The sequence below is a fragment of the Garra rufa genome, chromosome 19, assembly GCF_049309525.1.
Source record: "Garra rufa chromosome 19, GarRuf1.0, whole genome shotgun sequence".
Lineage (NCBI taxonomy): Eukaryota > Metazoa > Chordata > Actinopteri > Cypriniformes > Cyprinidae > Garra > Garra rufa.
Window position 1 is genome coordinate 31,350,301 of NC_133379.1, and position 19,866 is coordinate 31,370,166.

General features: G+C 37.0%; 1 protein-coding gene across 1 annotated transcript; it reads right to left on the minus strand.

The window, feature by feature from the left end:
- Positions 1–1,552: 1,552 nt before the first annotated feature.
- Positions 1,553–19,575, minus strand: LOC141292059 (cytospin-A-like). Its single transcript, XM_073824025.1, has 9 exons — positions 19,423–19,575; positions 7,033–7,213; positions 6,754–6,898; positions 5,035–6,674; positions 4,440–4,647; positions 3,162–3,235; positions 2,315–2,490; positions 1,987–2,150; positions 1,553–1,677 (listed from the first exon to the last, which is right to left on the minus strand). Exons 2-9 carry the CDS (start codon positions 7,174–7,176, stop codon positions 1,553–1,555), a joined length of 2,676 nt encoding a protein of 891 aa, XP_073680126.1. The 5' UTR covers positions 7,177–7,213; positions 19,423–19,575.
- Positions 19,576–19,866: the final 291 nt, after the last annotated feature.

A 19,866-nucleotide genomic window follows, 5' to 3' on the forward strand; every position in this document is an offset into this window, starting at 1 on the left:
AGTCATTGAAGAATTTTACATTTTAAAATAATAAATAAAAAATATATTTCAAATAAATCCTGTCCAAATCAGCATATTAAAATGATTTCTGAAGGATCATGTGACACTTAAGACTAAAGTGATGGCTGCTGAAAATAATAAAAATAATTAATGTTAAATTATATTAAAATAGAAAACTGTGATTTTTAAATTTTAATAAAATTTCACAATATTACTGTTTTCACTGTATGCAGCTTTGGTGAGTATAAGAGACTTTAAAAACTTTACTGACCTAAAAATTTGAACAATAATGTAACGGTTTTAAGTCATTTGTTTTTGCAAAGATGTCAAACTTCAAACTTACTTGTTATGAATATACTTATTTCATAAAATAAAATAAAAATACTGAAATGTACAAAAAAAAATTACTCCATAAATACTCTTTTTTTATATTATTTATTTTTTTACTATTTAATCAAATATAAAATAAAATAAATAAAAATACTGCAATGTAAAAAAATACTACATAATTATATATATATATATATATATATATATATATATATATATATATATATATATATATATATATATATATATATATATATATATATATATAATGAAACATTTGGAAGTAAAACAGGCCAAAACTACACTACCAGTGAAAAGTTTTTGAACAGTAAGATTAAGAAATCTCTTCTGCTCACCAAGCCTGCATTTGTTTGATCCAAATTACAGCAAAAAATTTTAAAATATTTGTACTATTTAAAATATCTGTTGTCTATTTAAATACATTTTAAAATGTAATTTATTCCTGTGATTTTAAGGCTGAATTTTTAGCATCATTACTCAGTCGCATGATCTTCGTGAAATCATTCAAATATTCTGATTTGCTGCTCAAAAAACATTTATTTGTTATTATTATGTTGAAAACAGTTGAGTAAAATTTTTTTCAGGTTTCTTTGATGAGTAAAAAGTTTAGAAGAACAGCATTTACCTGAAATAGAAATCTTTTGTAACATTATAAATGTCTTTATCATCACTTTATAATCAATTTACAGCATCTTTGCTAAATAGAAGTTCATATCTATAATTTCTTTAAAAAATTACACTGACTTCAAGCTTTTGAATGGTATGGTATACAATATTACAAAAGCTTTTTATTTCAGATAAATGCTGATCTTTGGATCTTTCTATTAATCAAATAATCCCGAAAAAAAAAATGTACCCAACTGTTTTAAATATTGATGATAATAATAATAATAAAAAATGTTTCTTGAACAGCAAATCAGCATATTAGAATGATTTTGCTTTGATCACAGGAATAAATTACATTTTAAAATATATGCAAATAGAAAGCAGCTTTTTTGTTGCTGTATTTTGGATCAAATAAATGCAGGCTTGGAGAGCAGAAGAGAATTCTTTAAAAAAAACATTAAAAATCTTACTGTTCAAAATCTTTGACTGGTAGTGTATATTGTGATCGTAATATATCATTATTCATAACCTGATATAAAATTACTCATGGCGTTTAAGTCTTTGGTTATATGTATACACTCCCCCCTTCATTAATTTATACCTGTATAGGTGAGACAGCAGCGGCTGGAGGGGTTTTGATAGGACTGGGACTGAGGGGCGTTCTGGGAATAGCAGCAGCGACAGCAACAGCAGCAGCGGTAGGACTGGCAGGAACAGGACCTGTATATAGAGAAACAGATGGACAAACAGACAGTTTGTGCTTTTTAGAAAACGGAAAAGGTTTCATATATTTGCATGCCAACATATCAGATGGCTAATTTGTCATTTAAATCATTCTTTTAATCACAAGCGACTTGCAGTACACACTGCAGTGCAAACCCCTTGGGCACACTTAGAGCATAATGGCTCAATCGTCCTTGTGACGAACAACCTACAACCTTTTGGCAGCCAGTCTAGATTTATAAACACTAGGCCACAACACCCTAAATGTGAGCATGTGTCTTAATAAATCAGAATGAATTTATGAACCTTGTGAGGCGCTGTCAAAGCTCTTGATGAGCGTTTTGACAGTGGGTGAAGGTTCAGAGGAAGTGGAGGAACGTCGGCTCAGGCCCATTCCCTGCCTCAACGCGGCCAAGTCTCTTTCCACAGCGTTCATATAATTATAAACACGACCACGCTCCTCTTCCTGCCTGTAATGAACACAACACACACAGTGATGTTCAAATCTCCTGCACATGCAAATATTTGCACATACGAAAGTATTTGCACATACAATGACAATAACACAATCTGTTTCAACATCCCTGTTCTCACAACACATTGCATTGTAAATGTACATGACGACATCTCTTACTTCTTGCTCTTTAGTTCATCCAGCTCTTTGTTCATCTTCTCATTTTTCTCCTGAGCTTCCTGCAGGCGGTGCCGCAAGTCTCCGATCTCCTCCTGAGCTTCTGTCTTGATGTCGTTGGCGATGACGACGGCTATTTGCAGATCAGCTTGGAACTGACGCCACTCGGCTGATTCCTCCTGTGAGAGACAGGTGTCAGTCAAATTCATTTATTATTTACAAAACCAGTCACACATCATCTGAACGTGGAATAAATACGTTTTCCATTGATGTATGGTCTGTTAGAATATGACAATATTTGGCAGAGACACAACTATTTGGAAATCTGGAATCTGAGGGTGCAAAAAAAAATTCAAATATTGAGAAAATCGCTTTTAAAGTTGTCCAAATGAAGTTCTTAGCAATGCATATTACTAATCAAATTAAGTTTTGATATATTTAGGGTAGGAAATTTACAAATTATCTTCATGGAACATGATCTTTACTTTATCTCCTAATGATTTTGGGCATAAAAGAGAAATTTATCATTTTGACTCATACAATGTATCTATGGCTATTGTTACAAATATATCCAGGCTACTTAAGTTTCATGCTCTAGGGTCACATTTATGTTTTAACGCCATATCAGCAACAATGGCTGTTCATGGCAACATTAACAGTATCATTTCAATACGTCATTTACAATAACATAACTTTTTCTTAAGAAATGTATACTAAAACACACAAGTAACAACAGTAGTTGTCAGTTAAATTTATTTTTTTAATCAACCAATCAATGAATCAATCAAAAAAAATGATAACAGTGTGATATACACAATGTAAAGGCAACAAATAAAAAGAAAAGATGTACCCGCAATTTTCGGTGAAGAACCTTAATCTCCTTCTCCATGTCATATTTCTGATCATGAAACTTTTTGATGGAATCTATGGGGGGAAAATACAAGAAATAAATAAAGATTTAAGATTTAAAGATTTAAGAAAGTTAATTATCAATAATGTGTTGCTTAAAGTTAATGTTATTCAAGAACCTCATTTTAATTTATTTTAATTTAATTAATAAAATTAATAAAATTTTTATACATTTTTTAATCTTTTCATTCTGATAAAATACTATAAATATTTAGTATTGATTTTATGATACTACTGTATGTAAACTTATCAAGTGCTTGAAATCGAAACTGAAAGCTAAAGAAATGTCCAGATAATGTCTGTCTATAGTCTATTCCAGTAGCTCAATGACGCCTCCATGTGGACAGAAACCTGAATAACCATAAAATCTGAAAAGAAAACACTGGTGCACACAAGTGAAATGTAAGCTTTTTAATGTTGGCAAAGCCTGCATTTATTTGATCTAAAGTACAGCAAAAACAGCAGAATTTCGAATTATTTGTATACTATTTAAAACATCTTTTCTATTTGAATATATTTTAAAATTACATTTCTGTCATCAAAGCTAAATTTTTGGCATCATTACTCCAGTCTACAGTGTCACATGATCCTTCAGAAATCATTCTAATATGCAGATTTGCTGTTCAAGAAACATTATTATCATTACATATATTTTTTCAGGATTCTTTGATGAATAGAAAGATGCCAAGTTCAGCATTTATCTGAAATTTTATAATATTATACACTACCATTTAAAAGCTTGGATTTAGTTTATATATATATATATATATTTTTTTTTTTTTTTTTTTTTTTGATCAAAAGTGATGATAAAGACATAAAATGTTACAAAAGATTTCTATTTCAGGTAAATGCTGTTCTTCTGTAACTTTCTATTCATCAAAAGGAACCTGAAAAAATTCTAATCAGTTTTCAACATCATAATAATAATAAATGTTTTTTTGAGCAGCAAATTAGAATATTAGAATGATGTAGTAAAGATGCTTGGAAATCACAGGAATAAATTACATTTTAAAATATATTCAAATAAACAATTATTTGAAATAGTAAAAACATTTCAAAATTTAGCTGTTTTTGCTGTGCTTTGAATCAAATAAAAGTAGGTTTGGTAAATAGAAGAGACTTAAAACATTAAAAATATTTTGACTGGTAGTGCATATATAATTTGACATGTCAATTAAATATAAATAGTGTTTAGTGACCATTTTATCACATGACTTACTCTCCAGGTCAGAAATGATGAGGTTGTCATGAAGCTTGACAGCACGATGCTGCTCGACTTCATCCTCCAGCTCAAAGATGGTCTCCTTCATGTCAGCGATCTCTGTGTCCTTCTCCTCCAGCTCAGAGCACTGCTGCTCCAGGAGCCGCTTCTGCTCTGCTAACTGCGCCTGGACATCGTTACGAAAAGCTCGGAACTCACCCTCAAGCTTTAACAAACACAAAGAAACAAATAAGCAGGGATACATGTCGGAAAATATAGAGTAGTTACATACAAAATGTATTCTCGTAGCTTCATAAAATCACAGCTGAACCACTAATGTCACATGGACTATTTTAAGAATGCCTTTACTACCCTTTCTGGGCCTTGAACATGAGTTATGTTGCTGTCTAAGAAGGGTCAGAATGAAAGCTTTTGAATTTCATAAAAAATATTGTATTTGCATTCTGAAGATGAACAAAGGTCTAACAGGTTTGGAACAACATAAGGGTGAGTAATTAATGACAGAATTTTCATTTTGGGGTGAGCTATCGCTTTAAGACAACTTAAGATAATCAAAGATATTGTCTAAGTTTTTATTAATTGTCAGTTTTACCTTGCTGATTGCCTCCTGGAGCTGGGCAGCTTCACTGCGTGTGTGCCCCAGTTCCTCTTGTAACTGAGATGCTTTTGCCTCGGCTCGCTCTTTGTCTAATCTCTCGCTGTCCAGCAGGTGGCGTATGTCTGTCTTATCCCCTGCGTTATGAATGGAGAGTAGCTGAGACACTCTCTGCCTCTCTTGCTCAAGTTGGATTCTGCATCGATTCAGCTCCACCTGCTCCCCTTCGGACAGTACCCTCAGCGCTTCCAACTCCGCTTTGGCGACTGCCCGTTCCCTCCGCTCCATTTCCACAGCTCTCTCCGCCATATGGACGCGTTCCTTCAACGCCGCCATCAGGCCTTGGGCTTCTGCGTTCTCCTGTTCTGCCATCTTGAGCGCGCTGCTTAGCTGTTGCTGAACGCCCAGCAGCTGCTCCCGCTCAAAACGCGAACCCTCGTTTAGTTCGGCGTAGCGCCTTTCCAACTCCACATATCGCCCGCTTTTGGCATCTTCATCATCCTTGGCGTAGGCCACTCGATGCTCGTCAAGGAGGCCACGGAAGTAGTCCAGCTGTCTTCCGTACAGTTCCAGACGCTCGCCTTGTTGACAGAGGGAGTCAACCAGAATGGCACGCTCTTCGCCCAGGCGTTCGTTCTCTGTGGTCAGCTCTTGGGTGATCTGCTGCAGATCAGCAAGCTCCTGTAGAGTGGCTTGGAGTTCTTCAGCTGTGCTGTGCTGGTTCTCCTCCATCTGATGGATGCGCTCGGTCAGGCAGGCCACAGAAACCTCACTGGTGTTCCCGCTGCTCCCCCTGCGGGAATGTTCCCGGCTTGGTGGCCCTCCTTCTGACTCAGACGACGAACCACAGCCTGAAGGTGCGTCCAGAGCATCATCGCTGGAGGTGATCGGCTGGTAGGCCTCACTGCATTCACTGTCCACTGCATCAGGAGAGCCTACCCGTCTTGGTTCTGACAGAAGGTCCTCAGTAGAGCCTTGGGCAGAGCCTTCTGCGGAAGATGCACGCATACAACCCCCACTATTTCCACTGCAGTTGGAAACTACAGGCTCAGGACTAAGGGACGGGCAGCGCAGAACTTTATCAGGGCTGTCTAGACGATGCTCTAGAGAGAAGCCGAGAGCATTGAGACGATCCTTCAGCATCCGGTTTTCACTCTTTAGCATATTTAGCTCATCAAGGATGCCTTGGTTCTGATCTTGAAGGAGAAGCAGAGTGGACTCCACATCTGTAGCACTGATTACAGAGGAAACCTCTTTCTCCTGAGGCTGCTTGGTCTCTTGAGATGCTTGTTCTGGATTAGGAGCTTCAAGTTCTTCTAGACCAAGCTGGGCTCTCATACCTCTAAGTTCAGAGCGCAGATGGAGGATCTCCAGGTCTTTGCTCTTGGCTAAGCCCAGCAGGTCCTTCACTTGACATTCCAGCACTGCTTTATGGCTTATCTGGCTGTCCGAGCGAGATTTGGTCATTCGAGAATCGGTCTCGGCTACGGTACGGCATCGCGAGCGCTTCTGAGGGATGGCATCGGTGGGTCCGGCAAGCTTTTTGGCAACACCAGCTCTGGTACGATCTCGCAAGTTCTCTCGGATTGTGCCTGGATCCTTGGATGTGGATGACAAGGCACGCCTTCCTGAAAGACCTACAGGAAAAAGAAATGGTTATAAGCCAAACATAATTTCTCGTAACATCTTCAGAACTAAGGCAATGCTTAGCGCTACCTGAAATGGTCTTGGATCTGGTCTCAGTGCTGCTAGTGTTCTGAGAGGAGCTTCCTTTCCTGTTTCTAGTAGTGGTGTTACTGTTGCTAGCAGATACTGCTCCACTTCCTGCACTCACCGCTGGAAGATCATCACTGCTCTTTGCCTGGTTAACACGCAAAACATTAAGTTAATGATCTGCTACAGACAATTCACAATGCAACTCTTAGCTGGCACTTAGGTCAACATATTCTTAATGATTAAATACAAATGTTTCAGCTTTTCATATTAAAAAGTTACCTTAGACAGTGGAGCTGAACTCTGGGTTTTGTTCGTCATCTTGCCACCTGTGCCCATAATGCTGCTTCCCTCAGGTCTGCCTGGGGCTTTAGAGCCCGCTGAGGTTCTGGAGGTGGCGGCCGTGGGCTTGGTCGCCTTTTTCATGCTTGGCTCCAGGTTCTTGATACATTTACAGCGTAATCTAAATAAAGGAAAAACAGCCAATTAAATGCATTCAAATGGACCAACAAAAAATGCAATACAATTTTGAATACCCCACTCCTTTAGAAAATACAGAACAGTGTTTAAAGGTCATATTAGTGTACTAATACTGTGTTTAAGTCCCCAAGTTTAAATGCATCTAAGGTCAGAAAACATTGTAATTTTCTCAGAATACAAATTTATACATCGAGTCATTTGTCAATGATTTTGAAACGGTTTGTTTGTACCAGCTTTGAGCTTAATGTCTGTAAACCCCTCCCTTCCATGAGGCTACTCTGCTCTGATTGGTCAGCTGGCCAAGCCTGTTGTGACTGGCACAGAGGAGTACTTAAGCAGGTTAGCGAGCGCTACCATCTGTGTTGCCAAGGCCACTGTTGTTTTTGATGTCCGCAGGTTGAAGCAACCCCAATAATGTCATATTTAGCCCCTGGAATGCAAATTTAACAGGGTAACCCTGATAAAAAGCAAGTGTTTTATACCCGGACCCCGATTTTTAACGGGGACCCCCTTGAAACGCAACTGGGATAGTTTTGAGTAGCATTTTTTGCCCAGAAAACCTGGCAACCCTGATGCACCTTTACATAAAACAATAATATAGTGCTCCAAATCGCTCTGAAAATAATAACATAAAAACTTGTTTAACACTTATGCAAGCAAATCATGCCCACAGCTAAAGATTATCTGCTAAGTTACATTCTTTATTATTACTTTTTCTGTATAATGCACTTTATTAACAACTTTGCAGACAGTTTACATTGAAGGATAACTATGTTACAAACTCCAAAGAAGATATTTTTCGAAAACCCATATGACCTGCTCTTTAAAAAGTAGTTTATGAACAGAATGGCTTAAAGTGCCAAGTAAACCCAGCCACAGAAAAAAAAAAAAATGCACATCACAAAAACATTGCTACCGCATATTTTTGTCTTCAAACCTTACTTTTTGTCCTGTGTCTATAGCATTCAATCACGCAGAGCTTTAATCGAAATATCTCATTACCTTTCTCCAGCACTGGTTATTTTCCTCGGTGAACACATTGTGTACACGTCTATGCTTTTGCTTCGAGACAGTTGGAATGTAACATTACGGTCCCCGAGGACTCTATTTATGCAGCTTCACACACACTATAAACTCAGACACTTTAGGAGAAAACAATCATTGGTCAATGTTTGAATGCACACAAGACTGTGTGATTGGAGGAGGGTGAGAAGAGGATGGAACTGCCTTTCTTATCACATCATCATGGGTGGAGGCCAGGCCCGTTGGAGGAGCTGACCAACTGCGTCTAGCCTTAAAAGGCTTTGAAAGTCCAGAGCAGCAGGGCTAAGCCTGAGGCTAGAAAAAACTGCAGTTATACGTAGTAAAGAGGAAAAATTAAATTGTTTGTGTGTGTGAACATGTTTCACTCCAATTTTGAGTCAACTAGTATATTATACTTTGACTATAAAGATTTATTTATATACTATATATAAAAATATTTATATCTTATACAGTTGAGGTCAAAAGTTTACATACACCTTGCAGAATCTGAAAAATGTTAATTATTTTATACCAAAATAAGGGGGATCATACAAAATGCCCTGAATATTAATTTCACATAAAAAATTTAATTTCACATAATTAAAAAAATAATTCACATAATTAATTAAAAAAATAATTTTACATAAACATTTACATAGAGTCCACAAGATAAAACAACAGTTAAATCTATAAAAATTACCCCTTTCAAAAGTTGATTTTTAATATTGTTTTGTTACCTGAATTTTTTTTTTTTTTTTTTTTGATAGTTGTTCATGAGTCCCTTGTTTGTCCTGAACAGTTCAACTGCCCACTGTTCTTCAGAAAAATCCTTCAGATCCCCCAAATTCTTTGGATTTTCAGCATTTTTGTGTATTGGAACCCTTTCCAACAATGACTGTATGGTTTTAAGATCCATCTTTTCACACTGAGAACAACTGAGAGACTCATATGCAACTATTACAGAAGGTTCAATCGCTCACTGATGCTCCAGAAGGAAAAATGATGCATTAAGAGCCAGGAGGTAAACTTTTGGAATTTGAAGATCAGAGTAAATTTAACTTATTTTGTCTTCTGGGACACATGTAAGTATCTTCTGTAGCTTCTGAAGGGCAGTACTAAATGGAAAAAAAAAAAAAGTAGATATTTGGACAAAATAAGAAATTTACACATCTTCATTCTGTTCAAAAGTTTTCACACCCTGGCTCTTAATGCAGCGTTTTTCCTTCTCAAACATCAGTGACCGTTTGAACCTTCTGTAAAAGTTGCATATGAGTCCCTCAGTCATCCTAAGAGTGAAAAGATGGAGCTCAAAATTATATTAAAAAAATATATAACATGCATTTTGTATGATCCCTCTTATTTTGGTAAAATAATTAACATTTTGCAGATTCTGCCAGGTGTATATAAATTTTTGACCTCAACTCTATGTCTACTTGTATGTCTTTCTTAATATGCAAAAACTCTAGGCTATAGCCCCTCTGTAAGGGTTTTTACACCTATAAAAATTGGAATATAAGAACAAAAGAAGTCTAGAAGAGAGATCTGTGCAACTCACATGTTGATGTAACTACTACAAATCAAGAACCTCAAAGACTTCACTGCAATGCTCATGCAGCTAGTGAACTCTGACCTTTTTCTTGCCCTTAAGTGGCCACTCTTTGCAAATTTTAACTACGCCGATTTGGATACTTTGATGGCAAACAGATGAGGCATGCCCAGATAGGCACCAGCCTAAACACCCCTATTTTTTCCCACAGGCCTTTTAAGTTGATATGTTTGAACAGGAGTCAAAACAAAAAGCACCACGCCCAACTGCAGACCACAACTTGCAGTCTTATCAAAAGAAGAATAGACACATTAAGCCAAACCCTAATGGTGTTGTAAAACGTAGCCATCCTTAAATTCAATGAATGACTTATGTTAATAAATACTGATTATAAGTGTTTCTTAAACGGATCATTTACCCACAAATATAAATAACTCAACCTTATGTCTTTCCAAACCCTTAAGACCTTCGTTCATCTACAGAACACAAATTAAAATATTTTTGTTGAAATCCGAGAGCTTTCTGACAGTGCATAGAAATCAACGCCACTTACACGTTCAAGGCTCAGAAAGGTATTAAGGACATCAGTAAAAAAAAAAATCCATGTGATATCCGTGGTTCAACCATAATTTTATGAAGCTACGAGAATACTTTGTGTGCAAAGATAACAAAAACAATTTCTCTTCCGGTAAGAGTAAGGGTTGTCGCGGTTAAGGAATTTCCCTTGCGGTAATTTTGAGTGGCTCAGTAGCGCGGTAGGCTGTTACAATGTAAGGTCATATTCAGAAATCAATAAACCGAAACCAAATCGCGTTGATATATGAAGTGAAGTAAACAGTACTTACATAGAAACCTAGCCAGTAAGAAATGCAAATTTTGAAGAAAAATGTCAGACATACTTAGAGGCTTTGTTTGCATCTGAAATCTTCGTATATATAACAGTTAGCGCGCACCCTCGAGTCTGACTGCACAAGAGACTTTCTGTCAGTATTTCACCTGCGTGTTTTAGGCGAGCTGTCAGTCAGTGCAGTTTCATTGTTACGCCACAAGATGGAGGCAAGAGACTATCTTTGAGTAAGTCTTTAATCCGTTCATTCAACTATACGTTCGAAAACGCTTATTTATTCAAAGAGAGACGTAATGAAACACGATGTTAAAATCATTTTAATTTTAATCGCCACTTCGATGTTAAGACAGAGATTTCACTTTCCTTGGACATGACAAGCTAGTTTCACATACAAACCTGACTCGATCTGAAAGACAGACGCAGGTAATCGCACAAGCTCAGTCGATCTCTCTCTCATTCGCTGTCTGTTTAGGCTTGTTAAGTGCATATCTACTGAGCCTCATAATAAACACATTATGTTATCATTACTAACTTATTACTAATTTAATATTCATCGCACAGGCATTAAGTGAGAAGGGCAAATCCTTAGGAAAAAAGAAAACAGGCAAATATCGCGGTTGCTGCGGTTGTTGCATTCCTCTGCGGTTATGCACGTCAATAGCGCGGTATTGCGATATTGCGGTTATCGCGACAGCCCTAAGAGTAATATCATTTAAAAAAAAAAACATAGTTGGACAAGCCCTGAGGGAAAAGAAAGATTCTCTGCAGTAAAATTCTTCAGCTGTGCAGAGTTAACTTCCCACTTGAGAGGTCATTGCAGGCAACTTTCAATCAAACCCAAAACATTCCATCCAAACTTGATTTCAGTCCTCGATATGCAAACAGCTACTGGGCATTTGCACAAATCTGAGTGCACTGAACCGCAGCGCCACAACATTTCAACACACAGACATATCAATCAACACACTTCTAAAAATTATTCAAAAACACAGCCCCAAACACAAGCGACCACACCAGTGGAATCTGAGCTGAATTGAGACTTTCAGAAAATGAAAACAATATTAAATATATCAGGACATGTATCATAGGACTCCAAAATGAGTCTGGGCATTGGCCAGTGAGAAAGAGGTTATAGAACAAAAAAGGTGCTTTCAAAGCTTTTGAGAATGGGGGTGGGTTTCTCTTTCAAGTCAACTCAGACTACGCCAAGTTCTTGCATGTCGTTCAATGTCTCTTGGGGTCAAGGGTCATTCCAGGTACATAAAGACGCCTCTGAGCACCTGTTCAGATGGCGGTTTTCAACACAGATATCCAAACAAAATCAGACTGAAAACTTTAAAACAAATGTTAAAAATTTAAACATCCCAAAACAACACATTTCTGTAAAGACTTATATGCTTTAATATAAAATAAATGATGTCTCTTATTAAAATATGTAGTAGAAATCCACATCGTTTTATACATATTTTGGACAAATGTTTTGATGACACGAAATGGCTTCAGTCAGTGCTATTTTTGCCATTTAAAAAAAATAATAATAATAACATTCGCAACACAACTTGGAAAACAAAAAACAGATACTATTTCACATTAAGCAGCTTTTAAATGTAATTTTCAGTTGAAGGACAACAAAAGAAGCAGATGTCTTCACTGCTTTTCCTCACGACATGGAGAAAAGAATAAAAAGATGGCTGTAGACAAATTAAACTTACTAAAGACCTGCGTCTTTGTTCTCTCCACTTTAGCCCTGATGCCTTTGATGGTTTTAATAGACCACAGCTACTGAAAGAGCTTACAAACGGCAGAGACAAGAAATGCTAGATGCCATCCTGGCATTATGTAAACTTGCCAGCGTTTGTCATAAAGCCGCAGCCACTGATGGAGTTTCTCAGCACGGATTTCACTCTAAATTCGGGGGCGTTTAGAATCCTTGTGGGGAAAATCAAAGATATGCCATTTGGTTTAAGCCTACACTTAAATTCATCACCACCTTAAAAGCTCTTTCAGTAGCCGTGGTCATCATATCAGTATTTTATTTTCAGAGTTGTGATGAGGTAAAAATAGCAACAGGTAGAGACAGTAGCTCACAGTGCAACCAATTCACATCATAATGATGAAATATGTATAAAATGATGTGGACTTTTAAATAACGTAAATCTTTCATGGGTTTTCAACTACATATTTTAGTAAAAGACATCATTTACATTATATTAGGCCATACTAGTCTTAAAGCAGAAGTTCATCTCCAGAACAAAAATTTACAGATAATTTACTCAACACCTTGTCATTCAAAATGCTTGTCTTTCTTTCTTCAGTCGCAAAGAAATTATGTTTCTTGAGGAAAACAATTCAGAAATTATCTCCATATAATGGATGTCAGTGGTGCCTCCAAGTTTGAACTTCCAAAATGCAGCTTCAAATGACTCTAAAGGATCCCAGCCGAGGAATAAGGGTCATTTTTAAAACAAATTCATTTTTTTTTTTAAATCTCAAATGCTCATCTTGTTTAAGTCTGTGTGACCATATGGCAGTACAATTAGGGTATGTCGAAAAACTCCCATCTCATTTTCTTCTTCAATGTCAAAATCGTCCTACATTGCTGTTTTACCTTTTTTTTTTAAAGAGCATTTGATCTACTTTGCATGTTCACTTTGTAAGACACTGGGTCGGTTCTTCTGCAGCGACTTAGGATGATTTTGAAGTTAGTGAAGATAATGAAGATAATTTTCGAGTTTCGACATACCCTAACTGTATTGGCCGTATTGAAAAGGAAAAAACAGAGTTCACACAGACTTTGACAAGACGAGCATTTGAGGTTAAAAAGTATATAAATTGTCAATTTGTTTCGAAAATCACAGTTCGTTTTGCTAGATAAGACCCTTCTTCCTCAGCTGAGATCGTTTAGAGCCACATTTAAACTGCATTTTGAGTTCAAAAACTTGGGGACACCATTGACATCCATTATACGGAGATCATTCCTCAAGAAACATAATTTCTTATTGACTGAAAAAAAGAAAGACACTAACATCTTAGATGACAAGGGGGTGAATAAATTATCTGTGAATTTTTGTTCTGGAAGTGAACTTCTCCTTTAATACCCGTGGTTTCCATTTTAAGCATGTTCACACTAAGAACAATAATTTTAATGATAAACTATAACTAAAAGGTTTCCATTTCATGTTTTCATTCTAAAGCTATGAGAATAAGCAAGTTCAAACCAAAACTATAAGGTTAACAACACAAAGAAACAATATTGTAAGAATCACTTTTAGAACAAGTTTTTTCCAGCTGATGAACAATAAAAACATTGGCAGCAGTAGCCATAACTGCAACATTTTAATCACCCATGTGGACTCTAATGTAGTTATCACTATACTTATCATTCTGTGTGTGAATGTGTCTTTAGATGTAATGACCATGTTTAAACGTCTTCCTGTGTGGTCGATTTGCCTGTGGAAGCGACAGTGTGTGATGATGCTTTGAATATGCGCAAGATGGTGGAAAGTCATTTGGCCCTTGTGTAGTGCATGACGAGAAAATGCATCCAATGCTGTGGGTAAGAAAAATAAATAGACGCTTCGCTTTTCGCAAATAAAATGTGCAAAAAGAAGCATAGAAATTGGGCTGTTACCTACCGACCTGCAAGGAAAGCCACAGTGAAGTTCAGACTTCAGAAATGGACCTCATGGGGAATAAAAGCTTTTGAAAAACAAAAACACAAAGTAATTCTCTTGAGAGGGAATCCAAGAAGGAAAGAACAATCCAGGAATCTCTAAACAGTGACCGCAGTCCTGACCTTCTGACCCTCAGCCTGAACAAACCGTTTGATATGCAAAACAGGTGAGACGGCACTGTGAAGTTCAAGGGATTCAATTCCTTCAGTGTATCTCACCAAAAAAAATATTCTTTGGGATATTTCAGACACACATCTAATGGAAATTCCTCACAGACCTGACACAGCAGTCACTTGTTAATTGAGCATCAGTATGAAGGCTGCTTGGAGGAATGTGTTTGTTTGGATAGTTGATTACACACACACACACACACACACACACACACTAAACAGGCTGCAATTATTACAGCAGGAGGTCTAAACCTGTAAATAAGCCTGTAAAAAAAAAAATCCCAAAATTACTCATAGTAGGAGAACACTATTTTTTTTTCCTTTGAGTGAGACATCGATTCCAATCCTTGCCAAAGATCTGAGACATAAGAACCATGACGCTACTAATAAGAGCTTCCATTCAATGAAATCATTCCTCTGAGAGCTGCTAATGTGCTCAAGAGATACAACTGGGTCAGTGTCCACAGGACGTCCCACTGGGCACACAGGCTGTCATTTGCATCCAAGTCTGTTGAAACCAATACAAATTTCTAATGAGGTCCTCAGTACAAAAACATATCAGAAAGCCATTATAAAGGTCTCTTTGACATCATAAATGACATTTTGAAATCAAGTCAACATGAAACAAGTTTCACAGCCCCCCATTTCCAATACAGGATATTAGGGATGTAACGATATCAAAATCTCACAATACGATAATATCATGATATGAAGTTAAAATATTCTATCAAATTCACTTTGAGAGTTCAAAATAAGAGCTTCAACCTATGTTCTTAGGAAAAACTTAAAGGAACACTCCTTTAAGTTTTTAAAGAAACACTCCACATTGACATATTTGCATGTATTTGACTATTTAGGTATGCATCTTAAGCTAAACGTTCACTTTACTTGTCTGTGTTCTGGTCCGTCTCTGAACGCATACACAGAACAGTGCAAATTCTCTTTTGTGCTTTTAAAAACACAACATCAAATAAACAAAATAAATTAAGCGTGTCCTATTTAATGCAAGTCATGTTACATGATTTTACCGATTTGCATGTGAAATTAGGCTTTTATAGAGGAGCGAAAGCACACAAAGCGAGTGGAATCAGGAGCAATAATCGTTTTATCTCGATTATTGTATTTTCATAATCGTTTGAAGCCGAAATCGAAATCAAATGAAAATTATTATTTCATAGGTATATTATTTTTGCTTAACACTATAGTAGGGAAATTACAATACTTCATTCCTAATTTGTACACTTGAAAATTACATTTTGAATTTAGACTGCAGTAACATTAGCCATTTAAACCGTTAGCTGACAGCAATTCATACTGCACTTTTAAGCTTTTATTTTGACAAAAACTTCAGTAAAGCTCTTATTTTGACAGAAAACTCTTAAGTGAAAACAGGCTTACAAAACCGTGTCTCACTACAAATCTTGTGAAATGCTGTAATCATCTGCCGCAAAAAAAAAAAAAAAAAAAGTTTAACTGGTGGCTGTTACATTCCCAAACACAAGCGATAAACCAATTCACTGCATTCACTGTGAACAAAGTCGTTCTGAGGTGCAGAAAACACCGGATCACATACTGAATGCCTGAACGAAGTGCGCGCTTTGCTTTGGAACACGCAACGAAAACAGACTTGACGAAGGGATTAAGCATTTTGATTTCTGTGTTTCAGTATAAAATGAATGTTGACATATCATTAAAGACAAATATTTTTCCCTTAAAGGAGTAGTTCACTTTCAGATCAAAAATTTACAGATAATGTATTCACCCCCTTGTCATCCAAGAAGTTCATGTCTTTCTTCGTAAGGATTTTTATTTATTTATTTTTTTTGTAGTAAAACATTCCAAGATTTCTGTCCATATAATGGACATCTATGGTGCCCCCGAGTTTGAACTTCCAAAATGCAGATTCAAAGGGCTCTAAATGATCCCAGCCGAGGAAAGAAGGGTCTTATCTAGCGAAATGATGGGTTATTTTCAGAAAAATTACAATTTATATACTTTTTAACCTCAAATGCTCATCTTATCTAGCTTGGCAAGACAAGTGATTGAAATTAAAAAGTATATAAGTTGTAAATGTTTTTAGAAAATAACTGATCATTTCACTAGATAAGACCCTTCTTCCTCAGCTGGGATCATTTAAGGCCGGGACACACCAACCCGACACCAACCAACTAGCGCCGACGAAAGCCGACCGTCTTGTCGCCTCTAGTCGGCTGCGTCTGCGCGCGTCTGGGCAATTAAACTGAGCTCGAACACACCGAACTGACGAAAGCCGACTGCAAACTAGAAGGTGCTTTCTGCGCATGCGTGAGGAGATATACCGTGGCGTACCTGCAGATGGCAGTAGTCTGTATTTTCATTCCAAGAAGAGAACCCGGAAGAACCGCCGCACGGTTTGCATAGCGTTTTCCGTTATGTCGTACAGCGCTGGCCTGTCTTGGATCAGATTGATCAGCTCGCCTTCAATAGCTTCGTTCCACACAGTCATAGTTGGTTTCGAATTGCGAAATTATGACAGCGAGCCGATTCCCTCTTGACTCTTTTCTTTGCTTGTTACGTCACTTCACGTTCAAGTCCTCCACGCGCTCTGATTCGGTGTCTGAACAGCCAATCAGAGCGCTCTCTTTCCCAGACGGCCCCGACAAGCCCGACGCCGATTCAACATGTCGAATCGGGCAAACTTTGGCCGACGCGAGCCCGACGAAAGCCGACGCGAGCCGACGTGCGGAACACACCGAACCGACGCGCTTCACCGACGCCCACCAACTGCCCGACGAGGCCAGACGGCCAATCGTCGGCTTGGTGTGTCCCGGCCTTTAGAGCTCTTTGAAGCTGCATTTTGGAAGCTCAAACTCGGGGGCACCATAGAAGTCCATATATGGAGAGAAATCCTGAAATGTTTTACTACAAAAAAAAACATTTCTTTATGACTGAAGAAAGAAAGACATGAACATCTTGGATGACAAGGGGGTGAGTACATTATCTGTAAATTTTTGTTCTGAAATTGAACTACTCCTTTAAGTATCCTCCTATTTTTAGCTGTACAAAACAGCTTGTCTGCTAGATATTGCAAATTGGTGTGTCTTACTATATTATTTTAATGTATTATCTTATATATGAGCACACTGGTTTGTAGTTCAAACAGTTTTACCGTTTACTGCACATTGTTATTCTTCTCGGGTTTTTTTCCCTATAGTGGATAATGAACCGGAAGTCTCACCCATAGGCTTACTTCCATATTGAAAAAAAAAGTGGATAGCATACACCAATTAATCATTCACAATAAGTCCAGGAACATTTATTATGAAGGCTATTAGTCAGTGCTGACTTTGGGAAAAGAGGATTAGCAAATGGCCACACATTTTAAAAGTTCAACTTGCCACGCTGAATCTCAACACTTAAAATGCATGACTAACCAATCACTGCTGAGCTGTGCAAAAAGTGTCGAGCTCTGAATCTGAAAGCAATAAAACTGACAGATGAACTTGTTACGGACCAAGAAAAATACTGAGGTGCTGAGAAAGAAATGAAGAAAATTTCATACTGCCCAATCCATCAGCAAAGCATTTTTTTGGCAGAAATATTCAATAAAAAAGCTAAGCAAAAGCTAAACTACTACAATAGGATTTCCTGCGACTAAATTAAAAATATTGCCTTATAACCAGCAATGAGGGTTTACCATTACCCTTTACTCTACCCTGAAGCACTCCCCAAAATGCTTTGGATGTCTGGGGGCGTTGGGTTGACTGGAATGTGCTGCTGCCTGCTAGAATCAATTCAACCCAGCTCATCAAAAGCCTTCATGAGAAACAGCTATAGATGCCATAGACTCAGCAAAGCCTATTCCAAACAACAGTAAAGGAAATTCTCGTCATAAATGACACACATTCTGGATTATTTTTTTTTTTTTAATAACTACCATTTTGATACAGACTTCTTATTAACTGTACATGTGACAATGGAACACAAACCAGCCCTAAGTATCATGGGTATATTTGTAGCAATAGCCAACAATACATATGGGTCAAAATTATCGATTTTTCTTTTATGTCAAAAATCATTAGGATATCGAGTAAAGATCATGTTCCATGAAGATATTTTGTAAATTCCCTACCGTAAACATCAAAACTTAAGCTAAGAACTTCATTTGGACAACTTTAAAAGCAATTTTCTCAATATTTGGATTTTTTTTTGCACCCTCAGATTCCAGATTTTCAAATAGTTGTATCTCAGCCATATCCTAACAAACCCTATATTGATGGAAAGCTTATTTATTTATGTATAAATCTCAATTTTAAACAAACTGACCATTATGACTGTTTTTGTGGTCGAAGGTCACATATATAGATAGCCTACAAAAAATAATTTTAAGAAGTAAACATGTCCTGTGGTGTGACATGCTATACAATAATTATCTATTCACAGAACACATCAAAATGATGACATTTACCACAAGTCCTCTGATGTGGGACTAACCCAAAATAACCACTTTAATGAGAGGATAATCTGTTTAAAATTAGTTACTTCTCATAGTAAATAGATCTCACACACAAAAAACTGGGGTTTGTGACTTTAAAGCTCAAATAAAATAGTAACGGAAAACTGAAGTGAACTGTATTCATCGTACCATCATAATTTACTTAACATACATAAGTTATCATGACTCATCTTAAGACAAAAGCGCAACATTATTACCATCAACACAAATTTGTCATCAGTTAATATAGTTGCAGTTTGCTTTGACATCAAACGAAGATTGGCGACACGACACACTGTTATATACGATTTTTCATTTAGGAAAAAAGTTTTTAACACTACCGGTGGGCCTAAATTGCTCTTTACCGACATAACTGACCATAGTCGATCTGGGAACACAATTCAGAAGAATAAACGACATCGACCGAAGAAACGACAATAACTTAAATGACATTTTACCTTGCGCTCCTCAGAGAACTTCCTAGGATGTATCCGAATAAACACAGGCTGGCGTCTCCATTACAGAAAAGTAAATAAACGCTTTAATGTTGTAGAAAAATCTCTGCTTTCCGACTCCCCGGCAGCAGAGGGATGCTTGTGTTTCCCAGTCCTCCTTCCAAGCCGAGACCGAACGCGATGTGAAGCAGGACACAATATTTGGTCACGCCTTTTTTCAGTAAATTGCTGTGTTTTTCAAAATAAAAGTCTTGGGCGAACTCTGCGTTTGGGGAAAAGTTTATTTGTATTTTATAGACTTGTATTAATAGATAGAAAATTGAAGGGTGGTTAAAGAACAGGAAAGAAACTTTAAACTTCAAAAATAATTGCTTTTTGTAGTAGTGTGTAGTAGTAGCTTAAAGGTGTAGTTCACTTTCAGAACAAAAAATTACAAATAATGTACTC

Coding starts and splice junctions, on each gene's coding strand:
- LOC141292059 (XM_073824025.1), bottom strand. CDS start 7,176: ATGAAAAAGGCGACCAAGCCCACGGCCGCCACCTCCAGAACCTCAGCG. Junction 3,236..4,439: donor CATCATTTCTGACCTGGAGA/GTAAGTCATGTG, acceptor TTCCCCCCATAG/ATTCCATCAAAAAGTTTCAT. Junction 2,491..3,161: donor TTCTTCACCGAAAATTGCGG/GTACATCTTTTC, acceptor TGTCTCTCACAG/GAGGAATCAGCCGAGTGGCG.